At 36.1% G+C, this 21,729-nt stretch overlaps 1 protein-coding gene across 1 annotated transcript in view; it reads right to left on the reverse strand.

Moving 5' to 3' along the window:
• MRPS9 (mitochondrial ribosomal protein S9) overlaps nucleotides 1-21,729 on the reverse strand; it is a 56,601-nt gene that overhangs the window by 24,849 nt on the left and 10,023 nt on the right. Inside the window, exons 2-4 of the mRNA XM_023211318.1 lie at nucleotides 21,325-21,504; nucleotides 4,006-4,068; nucleotides 3,892-3,922 (exon numbers count right to left, since the gene is read on the reverse strand). Coding sequence (XP_023067086.1) covers nucleotides 3,892-3,922; nucleotides 4,006-4,068; nucleotides 21,325-21,504 — 274 coding nt within the window. The remainder of the gene's footprint in view (nucleotides 1-3,891; nucleotides 3,923-4,005; nucleotides 4,069-21,324; nucleotides 21,505-21,729) is intronic.

A 21,729-nucleotide genomic window follows, 5' to 3' on the forward strand; every position in this document is an offset into this window, starting at 1 on the left:
CTGAGAGTCAGTTGAGTCTGGTGGTCATACATATACGTGTGTGCCACAACTGCCTGGGCCTCCCTACATTCTGGCTCAACCATTTCCTGGCTGTTATGTCCTTGGTAAGTTAAAACTCCATGTGCTTCTAATTCCTACATTTGTACAGTGGGGAAAATTACAGTTATCTACTTAATAAACCTGTTGTGAAGAGTGTAAGTTAACACATAGGAAGCACTTAGAATTACACCTGGCCTACTCTGTTTCTATAAATGCTAACAATTCTTACTTGAGAGATTTTTCAAGTTAGAAGAAAGTTACCCATAACAATCGTATACTTTAAAATTACTGTCTGACTATTATTATTTACAATTCTTAATATTGTCCTCTTATGTTTTCTCTTTTTTCCCTGGCCAGATTTGCCAGAAGTTGATTGACTTCACTAGCTTTTTCAAAGAATGACATGGTTTTGTTTATCATACCCCTTCTTTTAAATTTCTTCACTATGTTCCTCTATTCGATTTTTCTTTTTCTGGCTTCCTGAACTGAAAAGTTAGTTCATTTATATTCAGTCTTTCTTAATTTCTAACAAATATATGCTTGTCTCTATATAATACAATGTCCATATTCGATAGGATTTAATAGGAACTATTTTCATTGTCATGTCTGTAACCTCAAGTTTGATTTTCTCTTTAACTCAACAGTAATATGGTTTTACTGATTTTAACTCAGAAAAATCTAATGATATGATTTTTACTACTTGGAATTCTTTAGGTTTTCTTTATGGTCAATTACATCATAATTCTAGTAATAGTCCATAGGCCTCTGCATAGAAAATGTATTCTTTGTATCTGTAACTATAAAATCTTGCTGTGTTATTCAAATTCGTTATAGCCTTAGTTAACAGCTTTTGCTTTAAACATTTCAATGCTAAATGTTGGTGCAAAAAGGTTTGTGGTCATCAAATCTACTCAATGGAGATTAGGTTTTATCAACATAAATTAACATTCTTGTTTCACTGAAGTATTACTCACACTCCTTGAATTCCATTTTGTCTAATATGAGACGCTACTCTTTGCTCCTGCTGACCCAGTAGTTATCTTTGTTTCACCTAATATTTGTATCACTTGCTTTAAACCATAAAGAGCAAGAGTTTTATGTTAACTCAATCTAGAAGCTTCCATCTTTTAATAAGGAAAGTATTAATACGCTATAAGTGTCATAATCTACCCAAATCTAAAATTCACTGGTACTTTTTTGGCATACAAAAAAATCAGTTTATCCTATATTTACGAAATACAACAAAATTGGGAGGTAGGTACATAAGCAACAAAAAATATTTTACTAATTCTAAAGGAGTACTGTTTACATATAGCTACATATAGTAAACTACAACTTAAGATAATCCTACCAGAAGTGATATATTTTCAAAATAACACATGGGCATTTTGCAGGGATATACAGAAGTTTCAGTTGTTACAACCTGGTTGCTAGTAACAATAAACTTCTAATACTGAGAAGCTGGTATGATTTGAAAGAACAAACCAGTCTTGGGGGCAGATGTATAAGAAGAGATGCAACTAGCAGAGATACAAAGAGCGAAGAGAGAGACAGAGAAATAGGTGGGGAGCCTGAGAGGTTAAAAAAATAGAAGAGTCAGTAAAGAAGAAGAAGAAAAAAATCACTGTCATTACAAACATTTACTGAAAAGCTACTAAGTATTTAATGTAAGTTACTGTGCCCTGTGCATAGTTTTACTTCTGTAACACTTGAGTTCTATCTGCAAAAGTGATGTGCACTTTTTTTTTGTTTTTTTGAGACGGAGTCTTGCTCTGTTGCCAAGACTGTGGTGCAGTGGCCGGATCTCGGCTCACTGCAAGCTCCGCCTCCCGGGTTGACGCCATTCTCCTGCCTCAGCCTCCAGAGTAGCTGGGACTACAGGTGCTCGCCACCTCGCCCGGCTAGTTTTTTGCATTTTTTAGTAGAGACGGGGTTTCACCATACTAGCCAGGATGGTCTCGATCTCCTGACCTCATGATCTGCCCGTCTCAGCCTCCCAAAGTGCTGGGATTACAGGCTTGAGCTACGGTGCCTGGCCTGATGTGTACTTTTAACATAGTCTTCATTTATTATTTCCCCAAAAGCTATTGTTAGATTGATGGTATAATTTATAATCAACCATGTCTAAGAATCGAGGAAATACCAATGATACAGCATATTTATACAAAGATTCAAAACATTTATAACAAGATTCAAACTAAAAGTTATCATTTCCAAGAGTGAACTGGAGTGAGAGAATAAATTCCTAGCTTTGAATTAAAATAGGACTTAGCAGAAATACCACTGCAAAATAAATAAGTCTTCTATGGAAATATCTGCTATCTTACCAATTTTTATTTAATTCTAAACACACTGATAAAACGGCCTGCACATTGAGCACCTGTGGCCACCCAGCTATTCTCAAGTAGATCCACACATTTTTGCTGCTGAGTTTCATGCTTACTAGTAGTTGTGTTTACTCCCAAGCCTATCTTATTGCAGTTGTACTTATTTCTATAAATACATGAATTAAGTACTACATAAATAAATTAAATATGAGTGCAAACATAAAGTTCCTACTTCTAGGAAAACTACGTTGAATGCTCTAAAAAGGCAAGTTGCTAAAAAAAAAAAAAGTCATGCCAACTTCAGTGAGGTTGATGGGAAGAATTTATAGAAATACAAAAATATTCTGCACTCAGATTTCTTAGGAAGTGTAAGTTCACTGCTCCACTGCAAGAAAATCAAAAGTGAAAGGCCGGGCACGGTGGCTCAAGCCTGTAATCCCAGCACTTTGGGAGGCCGAGACGGGCGGATCACGAGGTCAGGAGTTCGAGACCATCCTGGCTAACACGGTGAAACCCTGTCTCTACTAAAAAATACAAAAAGCTAGCCGGGCGAGGTGGCTGGCGCCTGTAGTCCCAGCTACTCGGGAGGCTGAGGCAGGAGAATGGTGTAAACCCGGGAGGCGGATCTTGCAGTGAGCTGAGATCCGGCCACTGCACTCCAGCCCGGGCGACAGAGCAAGACTCCGTCTCAAAAAAAAAAAAAAAAGAAAATCAAAAGTGAAAGACTGCGATGATGCATCAGCGGCATGGTTATATAAAAGCTACGGGGAGGAGCAGACACACTCACAACCACCAAACCTCTAGGGTCACAGCAAAAGCTTGATGGGTAAGTTCAAGTTACATTTTGAGTGCTTTTTTAAAGAAATGATTTCTAGCTTTAATACTTTTTAAGTTAACAGAGAACTACTGGTCCTCACTGGATAAGAGGCTTCTAATGTATAGTAAATATATTACTCAATTTCTTGGCAACCTTAAAGCTTGCTGTGCATTTTCTTCAAGATTCTTTTTTTACACATTTAAAAGATAAAGAGAACATCTTAACAGAAGCCAGAGAAAACAGGAGACACCATTAGAAGATGGCTAACTGCTCACTAGAAGCACGTAAGACAAGCCAATGGAATTACATCATTAAAGTATTGAGAGAACAGAAAAGAAAATCTATAGTCAGTGAAAATGTGCTCCCAAAATCAAGGAAAGTTTTAAATTTTCTATAAACAGAAGTTGAATTAGTTGCCAGCAGCTCTGTACCAAACTCTCCCTCAAAGGACATGTTGGAATGCAAATAATTAGTGTGACATGCACATAGTCATAAGCTCTAACCCCCTCTAATTGTAGTATTTAATTTAAAAGATATGGTTTGCAAACTTCACTCATTCATTGTTAGTTACAAAATTTTTTGACCTGCTTCACAACTACCGTGACACAGGGGGGCCACCCTACAATATGTGAGCAACTGTTGATACATAACCTGACAAGGAAATACGGTAAAGAAAAAACTGTTTATCTCATTCTTGAACAAACCTACCTCTTTGTGTTGGAAAAATCTGTTCAGGATGCTGTAAAATAAATTAATAACGTATTAGATAATTATCGTAACATATAAAAGTGAAATTTTTAAAATGGTAATTAAAATAACTACCTTCATTATTGGCCTGGCTCGTTTCTCAAACAAACCACTTGGGAAAAGGTAAGCAATAGCTCTCTGAAAATATACACAAAGGTTAGTTAACAACTGTTATATAAAAAAGGTTAGAACTAATAGTTACAGAGTGCTTTCTGTAGGCTGAACATTGAATTAGAGTTTCAAAGCATTATCTTATTTCATAATTGTTTCAATGGGATGATAAATTACTACACACTCATCCAAAAAGAAAAAAATTTAACTATTAAACTGGTTATTGACAATTTTCAAGTGTGAGCTTTAAATGTGTCATTCCTTGAATATGAAAGCATAAATAATCTCTCTTTTATTTTTAAAGGATCACTTAGAGATGCTCCTGTCCAGCTTCTGTGGAAATGTGCTTAAGAGCAATTGTTCCAGCTCCCAGCTGGTCATGCACATATCAAAGAGCAGGCTGCAAAGAGCAGGCTCTAAGTCTCACCCACTATGACACTCCTGATGTTTTCAGATGGTCTTTCACCTTTTTGCAGAGTTTTTAAACTACACTCTTCCCAAACAAGTTCTTCTTCCATGTCTGTTTTTCAATAGGGATGTTACTAGCATTGTGGGTGTGACAGCTCCATCACAGGCACCCTTCTCCCATACTGTAGGTCTTTAATATTCCTGGCTTTTTTCCAGTTGACACCAGTAATACCCAGTGCTCATGATAAATCTCACCCCCACACCTTTCCAAATGCCCCTACATCCTAGGGAGCAGCACTGCCTCCCAGCTGAGAACAATAGCTTAAGCCTGTATAGTGTCTTCTCCAATACCCTGCCTCACCATTAACAACAAAACGTACACCTTCCTTCTTGTTGAACAGTGCTAGATGAAGAGTCTACAGCCTGGGACCCGGTAGTGCATTTAAGTACACTTCTGCTCGTTTAGAGAGCCTGTTCTGAGTGGGCCTTCTCTGCCTACCCACATAGTAAATGAGTTGGATCAGACTTTGCCCCCAAAAGGAGAGGTCTATAATTTGGGGGTATAAATTCAGTCATATTAGGAAGGCTAATTGTGTCTCTGGGTCAAGCTTCATTCTCTCATTCAGCTTTTTTCAGAACAAAATTACACTTCAAACAAAACAAAAAAACCTAGGTCAGGCACAGTGGCTCATGCCGGTAATCCCAGTGCTGAGGGAGGCTGACGTGGGTGGATGAGGCCAGGTGTTATAAACCAGCCCGGGCAACATGCTTTGTCACGCAGGCTTGAGTGCAAAATAAACAAACAAATAAAAAACCTCGATCAAACATCAGTGTGCCCCTTTAGCAAACTTTTTTTGTTTTAACTAGGTCCCTCTCCACCCACCCCCTTCCTTTGCTGCAGGGGAAAAAAGGTAGACTTTTTCTTTTATTAGAGATAGGACCTCACTCTGTCGCTGAGGCTTGGGTGCAGTGGCACAATCATGCTCACTGCAGCCTTGACCTCCCAGGCTCAAGCAGTCCTCCCACTCCAGCCTCAGGAGTAGCTGGGGCGAGAGGCTTGCACTACCACACCCAGCTAATTTTTTTTTTCTTTTTGTTTTTTTTTTAGAGACGAGGGTCTCACCATGTTGCTCAGACTGGTCTTGAACTCCTGAGCTCAAATGATCCTCTGGCCTTGGCCTACCAGTGTTGGGATTACACACATGAGCCTTAATAAGTGATACTGCGACTGATTGCCATTTGGGAAAAGATACAACTGAAATCCAAACCTCACATCATATAGCAGAGTAAACTCCAAACGAGTGAGAGGGCTACACATACAAAATAAAAACAAATACATACGACATGGGTGAATTCCTTTATAACTAAGAAATGGGAAAGTCTTTCATAACTATGACTCAAAATTTATAAGTAATTTTTAAAAAAAGATTGACAGGCCAGGCCCGGTGGCTCACGTCTGTAATCCCAGCACTTTGGGAGGCCGAGGCGAGTGGATCACCAGGTCAGGAATTCGAGACCAGCCTAGCCAACATGGTGAAACCCCGTCTCTACTAAAAATACAAAAATTAGCTGGGCATGGTGGCAGGCACCTGTAATCCCAGCTACTTAGGAGGCTGAGGCAGGAGAATCGTTTGAACCTGGAAGGCGGAGGTTGCAGTGAGCCAAGATCACCCCATTGCACTCCAGCCTGGGCTACAGGGCAAGACTCGGTCTCAAAAAAAAAAAAAAGATTGACGAATTAAATTATATTTTTAAAAGAAATATATGGCTCAAAACAAGATAAGTGCAATTAAAACCACTGAGAGAACACTTTTTATCTAATAGGACTGGCAAAAGTTCAAAAGTCTGACAGCACACTGTTGGTGAGGCTATAAAAAACACCCTGCCACCTTGCTGGTGGGAATGCCAGGTGCTATAACCTCTTCAGCAGGAAGGTGGGAGCTTTCTAACAAAACAACATATATATTTCCCTAGCCATCTGACTCGATGAATTTATCCAGAAGATACACCCCTATGAATACAAAAGAACATAAGCATGCGTTATTCACTGATTTATGAGAACAAAATACTGAAAACAACCAAATCCCCATACATAAGAGGTTGGCTGAATAAATGAGGGCACATTTGTGCAGTCTAGTACTATAGAGCTGTAAAACAGAGAAAAGCCAAGATACAAAAGAAATGTACCTAGAACACTGCTTTGGTGTAAGAAATAGAAAAAGAAAAGGCATGTAAGTATAGGGGGGAAATACGCATAAGCTTCTTTTTGCAACATAAACACAAAACGGATAAGCAGAAATCAATAAAAATCATTTCTCAAGGGCCGGGTGAGAGTAGAGGGAGAGGCACAGGGATGAAGGCAAACTCCTCTGGGCATCCCTCGTGTAGTTAAGCTCTGAAGCATGTAAATGTTTTATATATGAAAGAATCATGTTCATAAAGAAACTAAGAATATAACCGGAAACAAATAACAACAACAAAATAATTGCAAAGAAATCTTCATCTTTACTTGGTAGGCTTATGGCCAGTCAGAACATGGATATTATAATTCTGAAATATTTTATGTATACTGAGGCATAAAGCAAATAAGTAAATATATTAATTTTATAGAGACCAATATTTTATTATAGAAGAGATACAAATGTAAAAGGGAAAACCCTATAATGTTAAGCAATATAAACTCTTATCTTAAAAACTATTTCTTGTAATATTCAAAAAATATTATTTCCTAGTTCTGTTCCCTGAAAAAGCATAAAGCAATGGAACTTTAGGAGCAGCGGGAGGGTCAGCTGGTTTCTACATACATCCCAGTATAAGGAACCAAGTACCTTGGAGAAATGGCTGATTCTAGGCATAAGGCAGACAAGGCACAAAACGAGTCTGAGACAGTCTCACTATCTCTTTTTAGAGACAGTGAGATCTCATCTCTACAAAAAAAATTTTTAGAAGTGTGGTGGCACATGACTGTAGTCCCAGCTACTCAGGAAGCTGAAGCGAGAGGATTGCTTGAGCCCAGGGGTTCAAGTCTGCAGTGAGCTATGACAGCGTCACTACACTACCGCCTGGGTGGTAGAGCAAGACCCTGTCTCTAAAAATAAAAGAATAATGATAATGCTTCACAACACACTGAATATGTGACATGCACGTTCATGTGCACGCACACACCTACACATACACATACACACACACACACAAACACTCGGGAGGAGGGGCAAGAAGAAAAAGAAAACTACTTTACAGAACAATATGTTATAAAAGTAAAAGTAATGACAGAAGTAGAAAATCACCATTTTACAACTTCCAAATTAACCATCAATTTCAGGCAAGGATCACCAACAAATGCTAAAGCCACTGGCTGAAAGGTTACTGCAGAATGGAAAATTCACATGAACTCAAAATATTATCCTATAGATTGGTTACAAAGGGAAAAGGCTGCTTCTACAACAAAGAGGTCTAGTGGTCACCACTAGAGGGATCAGTCACAGCAGGACAAACTGACTATGTACCTCTTAGACTTTGTGGATGCAATGAGAAGTATACAGTATCACCTAAGAAGTATCCTTTATACATTCTCAATCTGATCATGAGAAAGCAAGCAGAAAGCCAGGATGTGACACAATTGTACAAGACAAGTGGCCTGGATTCTACAAAACAAGCAGTCAGCTCTAAAGACATTCTGGGGAAAACTGAGGAAATTTTCATAAAGATTATATATATGGCCTATAGAATTATTATAATTGTATCAGATGTGATAATGATCTTGTGGGAGATAGTGGTATGAAGAATGTACACATTTAAAATGGTATGAAGAATGTACGTATATATATTGATATATTTCAGGGCTAAGTTTATGTGCAATTTTCAATGGATCAATAAAAAATGTTTTACATATAAAAGAGACAAAGAAAATGTGGCAAAATGTTAAAATCTGGCAAATCTAGGTGATGGGGGTATGTGTTTATATTTGTTCAATGAATATTCAAGTTTTCTGGAAATCTGAAAAGTTTCAAAATAAAAAGGTGGGAAAAAATGTTAAAAATTTAAAAATAAGTAAGATTTCCCCAAATGCAACCTGTCTCAGCAAAGCCAACACTAGCCTACAGCACTTGTGGGCCATCTAGACCTCAGGCCTCGTTCCCAGTCATACAGGGCAGCCCAAGGCTGGTTGGCATCTTAGCAAAGGGGCCACTGAAGCCAGGGCCTGGATCAGAACACTACACGGCGTGGAAGACTAAGCACAGTTCTTCAATTTAGAGTGAACACACTGTAACCACAAAGGAGACAATTCAATCAAGTTTCAAGCTGTCATTGGCATCATTTCCAAATATGAAAATTACTGTTAACTTAGGTAACCAATGAATAGAATCCTAGCGGGAAACAAAAATTGAAGAATTGCAACCTACAGCTGGATTTGTCATGAAGACTAAGACAGAAAAGTCAGGAGGAAGCTAATGGTTGGAAACTGAAAAGAAAGCATCGATTGCAAAGGATGTCTAGGGCTTACGGGCAATCTCTCTTTTAAAAAGATGAAATAAGCCAACAAAGAATTTGCTAGAAGTCTTTTGAAAGTATCAGAAAATGTGGTTTTGCCTTTAAAAATTTTTCTCAGCTAAAAGGAAATTAATACACACTTATTAAATTACAATCCCTCACTATATTAGGTACTATACCAAATACTGTGAAAAGGTCCACAAAGCAAAAGATATCATGTCAGGTAAAAAGCAATATTGCAAATTCAGTGAAAACAATGAAAAACAAAAGATGAAAGAAAAACGAACAAAAGAGGGAATAGGAAATAAAATAGGCCAGTTGTTTTTAAACCAAATAACAAAACACACAAAACAGAAAAGGCACATTCCTGGCACGCGATCTGCCATCTGTTTAGTATGTGTGGAATAGTAGTAACACAACCTAACCTATTACTTCCATTTATCTCCTATGGGCATTCTATGCAGAATTTTTTCTTTTTCTTTCTTTCTTTTTTTTTTTTTTTTACAAATTCTGAAGCAAACAAAGGACTACCTGGCTATTATGAAAAAAAAATTGTGTTGCTTTCTGTGTCTGCTTAACGTTCAGTTACCACACAGTTGTTAAAACACAAGTAGATGAATATCCTTTTGAGATAAACAGCAAATATATACACCAAGAGACTCCTGAGTGTTAGTACTGAGTTGAAGAGCCTCACAGATATGTTTTGGGCAGAGTATTATGTGCTATAAAACAGGAAAATCTTTACTTTCACTAAACACTGCAGAGTTCAAAAGAAAAGAAGTGGTGAACATGAAAACATGATGAAAGTGTAAGTAATAACATAATCTTCATTGTGTCTTATTATAACCATAATAAGACTTTTCAAATACTACCATTCTCAGTGATTCTGATGTGCGAGGATATCAACTTTATCTAGTTATTGTGAGGATTTAAAAAGGTATTTATAAAAATACAACACAGTAGTCATTCAATACATATTAATTAACTATACAAAGATGTTCAGTTTATGTAAAACACATAATTTCCCATATTATTTTATGACATAAAATAGCATGCATTCGTGAGTTCTATTTCACAGACCAAGAAGTAGCAGTTAAGTAGCTTACACTGAAATAAATGGCAAAGCCAGAACCTGAACCTTCTGAAATTTAATTTCATAACATACTCTCCTTTGTTCATACCAGGGAACCAATCTTCTCTCAGATAACAGATTCGCTTTTTCACTGACATCCAGCTATTTAGTAGTAAAATTAGGAGAAAAAGCCAAATGTGCTTAAAGAAATAGATTATTTACCTAAATAAATTTTACTCAACAAATATTTATCCCACCTGAGTTCTAGGCACTCTGCTAGTTTAGAAAGATACATATTAAGATATGGCTCCTGACCTCATTCTATCAGTGGAGACAGATGCATACATAGTCTCAAACACAGGAGCTGCTGTAATAGTACACATAAAACAAAACAGCATGATAAAATAATACACACAGGACCTATGAGAGAAATACTTACAGGTTACACAGAGGGTACAAACGAGAGTGGTCATCTACTCTTTTCAGTGATACTTTGCATCTGTCTCTTTTTACCAGTCATCCAGTCATTTATTGCTTTCTAAACAAATGCCTTTGCCAATTGTTTTTTCTGCCTGGAATAGTGCTGTTGTTCTTCTTCACTTAACACATCGCTGTTTGTCTTTCAAGATCTTTCAAGATCATAGATCAAATGCAGCCTTATCTGGAAGTCCTCCCTATTCCACTGGGCTCTCCATTACTCCTCTTGGTGCCACCTCAGTCAAACAGAGAACGAGCCTCTTTCAAGGTCCACACCATCTGGCCATTCCATTCCCTCCCCATCCTTGTCACTGTCTTCAGCTTCCACATTGCTCACAGCACTCACAAAGGGGTGAGGCCCACCTTTCTCCCTTCCATACCAATGATGCCACATTTGTGAACAACCTCAAGGATCATGTGAAGCACCCATCTACACAAGACTGTGCTCCTGGCGGCATCCAGGCCCATCAACAACTCAATTCTCACTCATATTCCTGTGCTCAGAAGCAACCACCCACTCCCCTAAGTACCCACTGCTTTCTTCCCCAGATTTCAATCTGGCCTAACCATAATTCTGGTCCTGCAATTACTTTGTCAGGGGTCACTGAGGCCTTTTTTCAAATCCTGTGACCTACTTTCAGGTCTCGTCCGCATGAGGCTGCTGGCTCCCTTCCTTCTTGCAGCCACATTCCCCTCCGACCTCTCTGCAAGTTTCCTCTTGATCTCTCCTAAACACACCTCTGCTCATCCCTTAAGTGCTGTTTCCTCAGAGTTCCATCTTTGATTCTCTTCCTTTCAAGCAAATTGATGTAGGGAGAGAGACCAAATCTATTTCTGTAGTTCTAAACTATTTGTCAACTTCCTTAGGGACTTTGCCATTTACATATCCAAACAGCACATCCAAAACTGTTCCTCAAATAACTTATTTTGCTTTCTACCAGTTCTTTTTCCCATGCGCTGTTACCAAATCTTTGATTTTACCTTGGTCGTGTCTGTAGGTGTGTTTTTGAAGGCAAAAGACCTTGTCTTAGTCAATAATTTCTCACTCCAGAATTAGAACATAACAGATACTCAAAGAATAAATCAACAACCAAACGGATTGCAGGGTGCTTGAGAGAAGCAACTATAAAAACTCTTTTATAGACAACTAGGGAAATGTAAACACAAACTCAGAGACAAAATTTTCCACCTCCTGCTACAGACTATACTCAGATTAATTTTCTTAGATGTGATAGTGATATTGTGGTTATATAGGCAAATGTCCTAATTTTTTGAAGATATATTTAGGAGGGAAGGATCACGATGTTTGTAATTGTATTTTACTTTAAAATAAAATAGTGCAGCCAAAAAACCTAAAGTTGAAGCAAATACAGCAAAATGTTAAGAAGTTAATCCAGGTGACAGTCATAGGGGTACGCATTGTAGAATTTCTCTTTTTCTGTATGAATGAAATTTTTCATAAGAAAAAGTACACAAATTAGTATTGACTGCTGTTGCTATTAGACTAGAGTGTTTTGATGTTTCCCAATTCTGGTTCCAAAATCCATGCAATATACATATTAATACATAAATACATATGTATATACATATAAAAGTCATATAAACCTTTTGTTCTTCTGTAATTTGTGACTGTTTTAATAAAGTTTTGTTTGTTTTTGAGAGATTGGGTCTTACTGTGTTGACCAGAAGAGCAGTGGCTATTCACAGAAGAGATCATGGCGCACTACAGCCTTGACTCCTGGGCTCAAGAAATCCTCCTGCCTCAGACTCCCAAGAAGCTGAGACTACAGCATGTGCCATGGCACCTTGCCCATTGCTGTTTTATTCAGATAAAAGCAACCATGTTCTATACTTCTAAATTTCTTTTTTCTCTTTTGTAGTATTTCTGAACTGTTTTCAAAGCCAATTCTTCAGGTGTTTTTAACTGTTTCAATGAAAGACAAAATAGAAACTGTAAACCAATATTACTTATATTTCCAAGTATTCTCTTTCCTGTAAACAACACAAGGCAAAAATTACAAATTCTTATGTGGGAAGAAATGAAGGAGCAATCCTGACATGTCCAGCAGAACTTCCTCTGATAATGGAAATACTCTGTAACCTGTGCTGTCCAAAATGATAGCCAGTAGCCTATGTGGATACTATGCCCAGTGTCATGCGGTTGGTGCACCTGAGGAAGTAAATTTTCATTTTGTTTACTATCAATTTCATTTTATTTACTGTCAATTAATTTTAATCGTGCAACTCAGCACTGTACTAACGTTACTGAGATGTATTTCAGCAAGGTTTTTTAAACTTCATTAAATGGTTACAAGGTTAAAGTCTGTATTGTATTGTTATTGATCTAAATCAACAAACATATCTATTGTTACAAGACAGAATAGTAACAACCAAGTAGTCTCCGAATAGGGGATTTCTACAACAAAGCTGGTAGTAATGGCCATTGAACTACAGCATATCATCTATACTTAATGTGAATCCAAAACAAAAAAGTGCTGAGAGAAAAGAAAGAAAAGGTAAGAATGTAAATTTTAAAAATTTAATCCAAATAAGAAATGGAGTAAGATAATCCTCATTAGTGAACACATTTCTTCCATTTGTAGGTTTTAACTAGAATACTGATATTCAACAGTTTCCTAAAATGAAAGCAAAGTATTTGAGTATATTCTTAGGCTTAAGTCAAAGTATAAAAGGATTGCAGACTCAACCCAGAAGCACTGGGTCAGGAATGCAATCTCTATTAATTAGGCATCCCAGCTGGGCAGTGGGTTTGCAGCTGTTAACTTGATCAATGACTTACCTAAATGTCATCTCTACTGATTCGCTTATAAATTACCAGCAAGTGAGACTAATGTACAGGTGCTAATTTATTTAAACTGTTCTCTACAGTTCTACATAGCTTTATAAACTACATCTGGCACCTAATGTTAGCTGTCAGTTGTACTTAGACATGCCTGTCCTAACGACTCTGTTCATTAGAAGTGAGCACAAATTATGAAATATTGTGAAAAATGATACATCAAATGGAATGGGCACAGCAAATCAATTAGAGAAACTTCATATAGCATATTCACACTTAGGAGAATAAAACATTCTGGTTTCAGAATGAGGTCTATAATACCAATTAAAAAGTAATCGGTAGACTTCAGCAGTGCTATATATCAATTTGCTGGCATTTTTCCTGAAATTGTATAGTAACATAGAACTTAACTTTTAATTCCCAAATAAAGACATTAGTAAATGCAAGTGCAAGTCTGTATTCATAATATTTAATATAACTGAAAGGTCTCCAAACTAAACTTTATAACAACTACATGCTTCATTGGAAAAGGAAAATGCAAATATCAGTGGTCCTCAACTTTTTGGTGTTTACAGTATGATTCTGAGTAAAAGAATTTTTGATGGTACACATGACAGGATTAAGAAACTTCACTAAACAGGTTAGCAATCACTGTTACCCCACGTCCACTCTAGCACAAGGAGGTGTTACAAGGTCTATAAAGTTGGATTGGCACTTGCTGCCCTCCTCACCTAGCTGTTCTTTAGTCTTGGGTCAGTAAGGAAAACTGTTTCTGCTGCCTCTGTTACTCACTCATGGGCTTAGTTCTTCAGTTTCCATACACACCAAATTTTCTTTACACTAAAAAACAACACTCACTCAGCTCAAGTTTCCATCTGACAGATTCCTCCTAACAGTTATGTATACTCTTACAGCCAAAAATAATTTTTACACACTGATCAACATTTGGCAGTAACCTGTGAAAGATTTATGAAACAGGAGTTGAGGATAACAGCATTAAGGTCTATTTGCTAAATATTTAGTCTGCATTTAAAGTACTTTCAGCATAACACCATCCACACTACTAATTTTGTTAGAGGCTACCTGTTTTTCCTCCTGTTAGATCTTCCAAGGTTATCAGTGGCACAATCTTGGTTCAGTGAGTAAGAACAATAGGTAGTTTATTTTGTTTCAATATACTTTAAGAAACTGGGCAAAAATTAAACTACTTTGAAATGAAATTCTATACCTGCCAATGACTAATTCCTTTTTAGTTATAGCACTTTACTTTTTCACCAATAAAAATAATATTTTCTTGTAAATTTAATAAAAAGATTGAGTACCAATTTAAGCTAAGTAATCCTGGAAAAAAAATTCCGAAATATATAGAATCCTGTAGCCTTAATAATGATAAATCTTCTAAGTGATAAAACTTTAAAATAAGTACCACCAGTGACAAGCAGAATTATTTTTATTCAAAAGTTTTATCCGTCATAGTCCTTTTTACCAACTCACATTGTACTCTTTAATAAACCTTATTAAGGAAGCATTAGCATATTAGATTAGCTAGGTGTAATTTTCACACATAAACTATATATGCTGTATTCGGTGAGGACAGATTTCTATTCAAACTTAACCCTCTGAAGTAAAGTTGTAAAACTACAAATCAATGAAAACGACCTATAAAGAACTGCAATAGTTGACATAAATTCATGGATTTACTTACTAGGAGGGCACATAGGTCCTCATTCAGAGTCCAAAGGCTTTTAGTTTTAATTCACACACTTAACAAGTTTCGTTATGCCAGAAGGTTAGAAGACAGGTGAAGGTGGCTAGAGGCAGACACATTGACATAAGACATCTTGACAGCAAGGGAGATGACAAGAATCAGTAATACAGTATAGCGGGTCATTCATCGCAGGGACAGTCGTGCTCTACGAGTCACAGTCAGGGGCTAACAGCCATACTAAAAAGGAAAATCCTAAAGCACTGTAAGATTAAATTGTACTCACTATATCCTACTAAATAAGGTTGGGGAGACTGAAATTTATTTTAGAAAATGTTACCTAAAAAATTAATCTGAAAGTGTAGAAAGAACAGTCTTTGGATACAGAAAGACCTTGTACAGCCTTAGTATTGCTTAAAAAAAAAAAAAAAAAAAAAAAAGATACCTGCCCCATAAGGTTTTTACAAAGATAAAATGTGGCAATGTATATCAGGCTCCCAGATGGCATTTCACACATAACATAGAAGGTTTTAGTATATGGTAGTAATTTTCATTACAAATAACACTTAAAAATAGGTTTTCCTTATCTGGAAAATTCACTTTTGTGGAATATCTAATTTCCTGATCAAACTAAATAATTAGAGAAAAGTTACTGCATCTAGTCTTAATTAATATGTTAAAAGCCAAATATTTTAAAAGCATTATAACTTCTAAATATATAACAACAATTGCAATGGAAGCTTAGAATATTTTCTTGATTTTAGATAAATTATTTTTGTTTTCAGAAATAACCCATTGTTGCAGCCTGGAAATGCTGACTCATCAGCCATAGTGTCTCTTTCAGTTGATATACACTGCTGAGCCACTTATTAAAACAACAGTTTAAAAAACATAAATGAAAACAGAAAACCATATGAGTATTTAATTTTAATTCTTTGGTAACGGTTGTCACTGTCCTCTTTTGCTTTTACATCTACTCAGGTGCCACAAAGGTGGAGGGGGTCCACTAAATTTAATATTTAATACCAAAAGGGGTGCACTACATTTAATAAAATGCCACAAGAGTCAGTGAAGCCAATCACCTGCAGCAAAGTCCAGCACAGCAGAATTATGTCACTGGTGTCAAGGAAAATGGTTAACGCTAACTTCCATAAGGGCTTTTTAGATACCAAGCTAGGTGAGACAATGTCAACCTACAGGAGATAAAGCAATCTCCCCTTTAGTCAATCAGTGATAAATCAATGTACCCAACAGTGTTTCAGATGATTCTCCCCAGCACTCATTCTCAGGTGGCATGGAAGACTTGTGTGACAAAGCAGAGAACTAGGGAATGATTCCAGTTATGGGAGATGGTATTTATTACTGTTAATAGTAACAGGAATAATAACACATTGCATTAATCTCATGCCTTTTAGATATATTCTGAGGTAGGCAAGTTGGTATTATTATTTTAGAGATAAGAAAATCAAGTGACAGAGAGCGCTGACTTGCTCAATGACACTAGTTAGTGACATCGCAAGGAATCTCCTAATCCCAGGTCCTGTATTTTTCTACAAGATCATTTCAACTACAGTGAATTTTTAATAAAAAGACACAAAAAAATCAATCTAACAAAGCTTTCTATATGTTCTGCATTTACAATCCTCACAAGAAATTCAACTTCATTTTAGAAGAGTCTATATATTTTAAAGAAGCAATTGGATGTTTTTTCCTATTAATTCATGATTTGATTACTTAATTGGCTAAATCTAAAGGTAGATTTTTATAATATTCGGTTAACACAATCACACAAGATGACATCAAGTTGCTTTTACCATATATACACACGCACAGTTTTAAAAGTATAGAATAGCTGCCACCACTTATCTTTACATAGTGATGTTAAATATCTCTTCTCTATCACAAAAAAGTGCCAAATTTAGACTCTGAAAATAATTCTATATTTTGAGAACCGGAACTCAATACATTGTTTAAAATTTGTTTCTACCTGATTGAATGATAATGTATTCACTAAGCTATAGGATCCTTTTAGATTTCTCTAACTATTAAAAATGTACTCTAGATGGAATCACCGGTTTTTATCTTTTGTAAATACTTAAACAAAAATTTTAAAAGATATTTTAATATATGAAATAATTGTTTTAAATCTTAAATGTTTTGCTCAAATGCAATTAAAAAATGGTCTTCACGATCATTTAGTAATTGGGTAACTAGTATGAAAAAACTAGTTTCTAAAATATATATAACTAATAGCTAAACCTGAATACAATGGTGCCTAATTTGTCTGTGAAAATTATAGTGAGCCTAGACTTTTAACTATGTACTTGAATTAAATTATAGACCATGGCTACTCTATATAAATTAAGTCCTCATGAAAATAATATTAACATCCCAAACTAATATTCTGGGTAAACATCCAAGCAATGAACAAACTACTCCAAACAACAAAATTCATGTTTAATACTTACACTGTGAAAATACTTATCCCCTCAGACAAAATTACAAAATTGTTGAATGATTCTGTTTTCAATAAGCTACATATGCCCAATGTACATCCAAAAAGGTAGTTAAGTGGGGCTGGGCATGGTGGCTCATGCCTTTAATCTCCCAGCACTTTGGGAGGCCAAGGTCAGAGGATGACTTGATGCCAAGAGTTCCAAACCAGGCTGTCAACAAAATAGCAAGACCTTGCCTTTATCAATCAAACAAACAGACAAACCAAAAAGGTAGTTAAGAGTTGCTCAAAAACATGTTAGTGGTAAACTCAGTTGGGTAATGAAATCCTACTGCTGAGAACAGTTACTCAGGAACACACAAACCACAAGGAGAGAGGTAGGACCATTTTAAAAAAGCAAGCAGTTAAAAAAACCCAACAACAACAACAACGCACAAAGAAAAGCCCAGGCCCAGACAGCTTCACTGGGGAATTCAACCAAATACTTCAAGAGGAATCAATACAAATTCTTGACAAACTTCCAAAAATAGAAGAGGAGAGAACACTTCCCAACTCATTCGATGAGGCCAGTATTACCGATATCAAAACTAGACAAACACTTTAAGAAAACTACAGACCAATATCAATTAGACACAAAAAACCTCAAGAAAATGCTAGCAAACCAAATCCAGAAACACACAAAAAAGAGTATATGCACCGAAGCAGTGGGATTTATTTCATGAACACAAGTTTGATTCAACATACAAAAATCAATTTGTGTGATACATCATACCAACAGAACAAAAGACAAAACCAAATCATCAAAATGGAAGAGAATCTGACAATATCCAATACCATTTCGTGACAAAAACACTAACCACAACAACAAAAAAGTTCAACAAACTAGGTATGGAAAAAAACTTACTGAATCTGATAGAGCATCCATGAAAAACCCACAGCCAACATCATATTTAATGGTGAATGACTGAATGCTTTCCCCCAAGATCAGGAACAAAATCAGGACGCCCACTCTTGCCATTTCTACTCAACATTGTTAGAGGTTCTAAGCCAAGGCAATTAGGTAAGAAAAAGAAATAGAGGTATCCAGATTAGGAAAAATGAAGTAAAACTATTTCCATTTGCAGGTGAAATATCCTACTAATTCTCATAGTTTTTAGTGGATTCTTTGGGATTCATAAATATATGGGATATCCTGCTACACCCTTCTATATATGGGCTATCTTGCTATATCCTGTATTTAGAAAATCCCAAGTAATTCACTAAGAACTATGAGAATTAGTACGTTCAGCAAGGATGTAGACTCAAAATCAAAAATAAACAAAAATCAACTCTATTCAGTTGCAATAAGAAACCGAAAAATATTATAAAAGAGAACAATTCTATTTACAATAGAGAACTTTCTAAGGCATTAATACTTAGGAATACATTTAACAAAAAAGTGCCAAATTTAGACTCTGAAAACTACAAAACACCACTGAGAAATTAAAGACGATCTGTATCTATAGAAGGACACTCCATGTTCAGAGATCAGAAGACTTAATTAACATAAAGATGGGAATACTCTCAAAATCAATCTAGAGATTCAGTACAATCCCTATCCAAATCTTAGGTGGCTCCTTGCAGGAACTGACAAGCTGATCCTAAAATTTCATATGAAAATTCAAGGAGCAAAGAACAACCAAAATAATCTTGAAAAGCAAGAAGGAAAGAAGAGTACTTACACTTCCCAATTTCAAAACTTACTATAAAGCTACAGTAATCAAGACAAAGTGGTACTGGCATAAGGATAAATGTATAGATCAATGGAATAAAACAGGGTCCAGAAATAAACCCTTGTAGTTACACTGATATTCAATATGAGTGACAAAATAATTCAATGGGAAAAAATAGTCTTTCCAACAAATGATGCTGGAACAACTGAATGTCCACATGTAAAAGAACAAAGCTAGACCCCTGCCTTATATCACACACAAAAATAACCTTAAAATGGATCAAACACCTAAATGTAAGAGGTAAAAGTACAAAACTAGTAGGAGAAAATATAGGGGTGAATTTTCATGACCTTGGATTAGCAATGGTTTCTAAGGTATATACATAAGAGAAACAAAAATATACGTCTGCACAAGAACTTTACAGCATGCACATTCATGGTAGTATTATTCATAACCAAAAATGGAAACCCAAATGCCCATCAACTGATGACTGAATTTGTAAAATGTGGTATATCCATACAATCGAAAACTATTCAGTATTAAAAAGGAATGAAGTACTGACACACGCCACAATGTAGATAAACATGAAAACATTGTGCTAAGTGAAAGAAGCCAGTTACTAAAGACCAAATACTATATGATTCTACTTATATGAAAGTCTGGGGTAGGCAAACCTAGAGTCTAGAGAGTCTATGTTCTAGGTGATTTGAAAATTAGGACCTGAATTCTACTCCTGTTGCACTCTTCAATTATTACATTCCTGATAAATGAAATAACGGTCAATAATTTTTTTTTGCTAAATGCCCCAGGATAGCTAGCAAAGGAACTTAAAATTTAAGAACTTTGAACCTTGTTCTAATTTTTAAAAAGTAATATCTATCATCTCATATTTTATACATAACTGAAGAATAGCATCTCTTCATAGATAATATCCTCCAATATTGTCCAGATTACCATAAAATTCAAAAAGAGGACAGCAGCTACAAAATCCCTAACTACAAAAAGAGGACAGCAGCTACAAAATCCCTAACTACAAATCACCTAACCTAGAAGAGCAATAAGAAATTCTTCTGGACCGGGCCCAGTGGCTAACGCCTGTAATCCCAACACTTTGGGAGGCTGAGGTGGGTGGATCACCAGAGGACAGGAGTTCAAGACCAGCCTGACCAACATGTTGAAACCCCATACGTACTAAAAATACAAAAATTAGCTGGGTGTGGTGGCACATGCCTGTAAGCCCAGCTACTCAGGAGGCTGAGGCAGGAGAATTGCTTGAACCCGGGAGGCAAAGGTTGCAGTGAGCCAAGATTGTGCCATTGCACTCTAGCCTGGGCAAACAGAGCAAGACTCCGTCTCCAAAAAAAAAAAAAGAAAGAAAGAAATCCTTCTGGTTGAATAAAAAATGTTGCTCTGGGGCCTGAAAGTGATACTTCAGTACCATTTATAAATAGGAAAGGTATACAAAAAGATTGAAATCAAACTAAAGTGCACAAAATGACTAAAAATAATATTAAAATCATATAAGAAAGTTATTATCCATACAAAGATGTTGTTCTTCGGTTAAATATAAAACATCATGGGACATTAGATGTTACTTTTTAAAAATAAGGACAAGATTCAAAGTTGTTAAATTCAACTTCCTTTGCTAGCTACTCTAGGATGTCCAGCAAAAATACTATCGACAATTATTGCTTTTATCAGGAATATAATAATTCAAGAGTGACTAGAATTCTGATCCTAATTTTCAAATCACTTAGACTATGCCCCCATTTTGAAAATTCAGACACATATTTAAGTTGACAAAAACACTGGGCCAAGGTTTACTTATGGGACTTGATATAAATTTGACTCTATTTTCATTATCATCTGTTTTATCATTTTGTAAGAAAGCTGAGGCTAAGACTACACAATAGGTTAAACATTTCCCAATAGTGTATGAGCATTTATAGACTCATTTCTAGGAAACACCTAAAACTCACCATACTATGTAAATCCTGCACATTTGTCTTTGAAACTGTGGCTCCAACTTGCAATGGATAGCAGCATTTTTCTTTATTCTGACAGCTTGATTAAAACACAAAGCTAAGGGGCTCATGAAGAAAAGTGCTTTTAATATCTAAAACTCTACAGCAATTACTTTTCCAACAGAGTAACTGTACTTACATCAATATCTTCTTGAGTGAAAGTCTCTGGATCTTCACCCATCATGTTGGCTAAATGTCTCTTTCCTATGTTGAACTCTTCAATCTGCTTTTTAATAAAATCCTCTGTGTAAGTTTGACGTTTTGAGGCGGGAACATTTTTCTTTTTTGCTCCAACTGCAGTATGTCTTAGCCTTAATATCTAACAGAAAATACAGATGGAAAGAAAAGAAAATAAATTAGACTGTGATCTTCTAGGCCACTGTCCTTAAATAAAATAATATATGCGAGTAATTGTCTTTTTTTATTATGCTGTTCAAGTGACAGGAGTCCAAAAAAAAAGTTTAAAAGGTCTGCTAAAAAAGTTGTTAGAATCTGTCCCCTGCTCAAAAGCTTGCTTACAATGTAGTTTAAGCTACTAGCATTT

This window comes from Piliocolobus tephrosceles, chromosome 15, assembly GCF_002776525.5.
Source record: "Piliocolobus tephrosceles isolate RC106 chromosome 15, ASM277652v3, whole genome shotgun sequence".
Lineage (NCBI taxonomy): Eukaryota > Metazoa > Chordata > Mammalia > Primates > Cercopithecidae > Piliocolobus > Piliocolobus tephrosceles.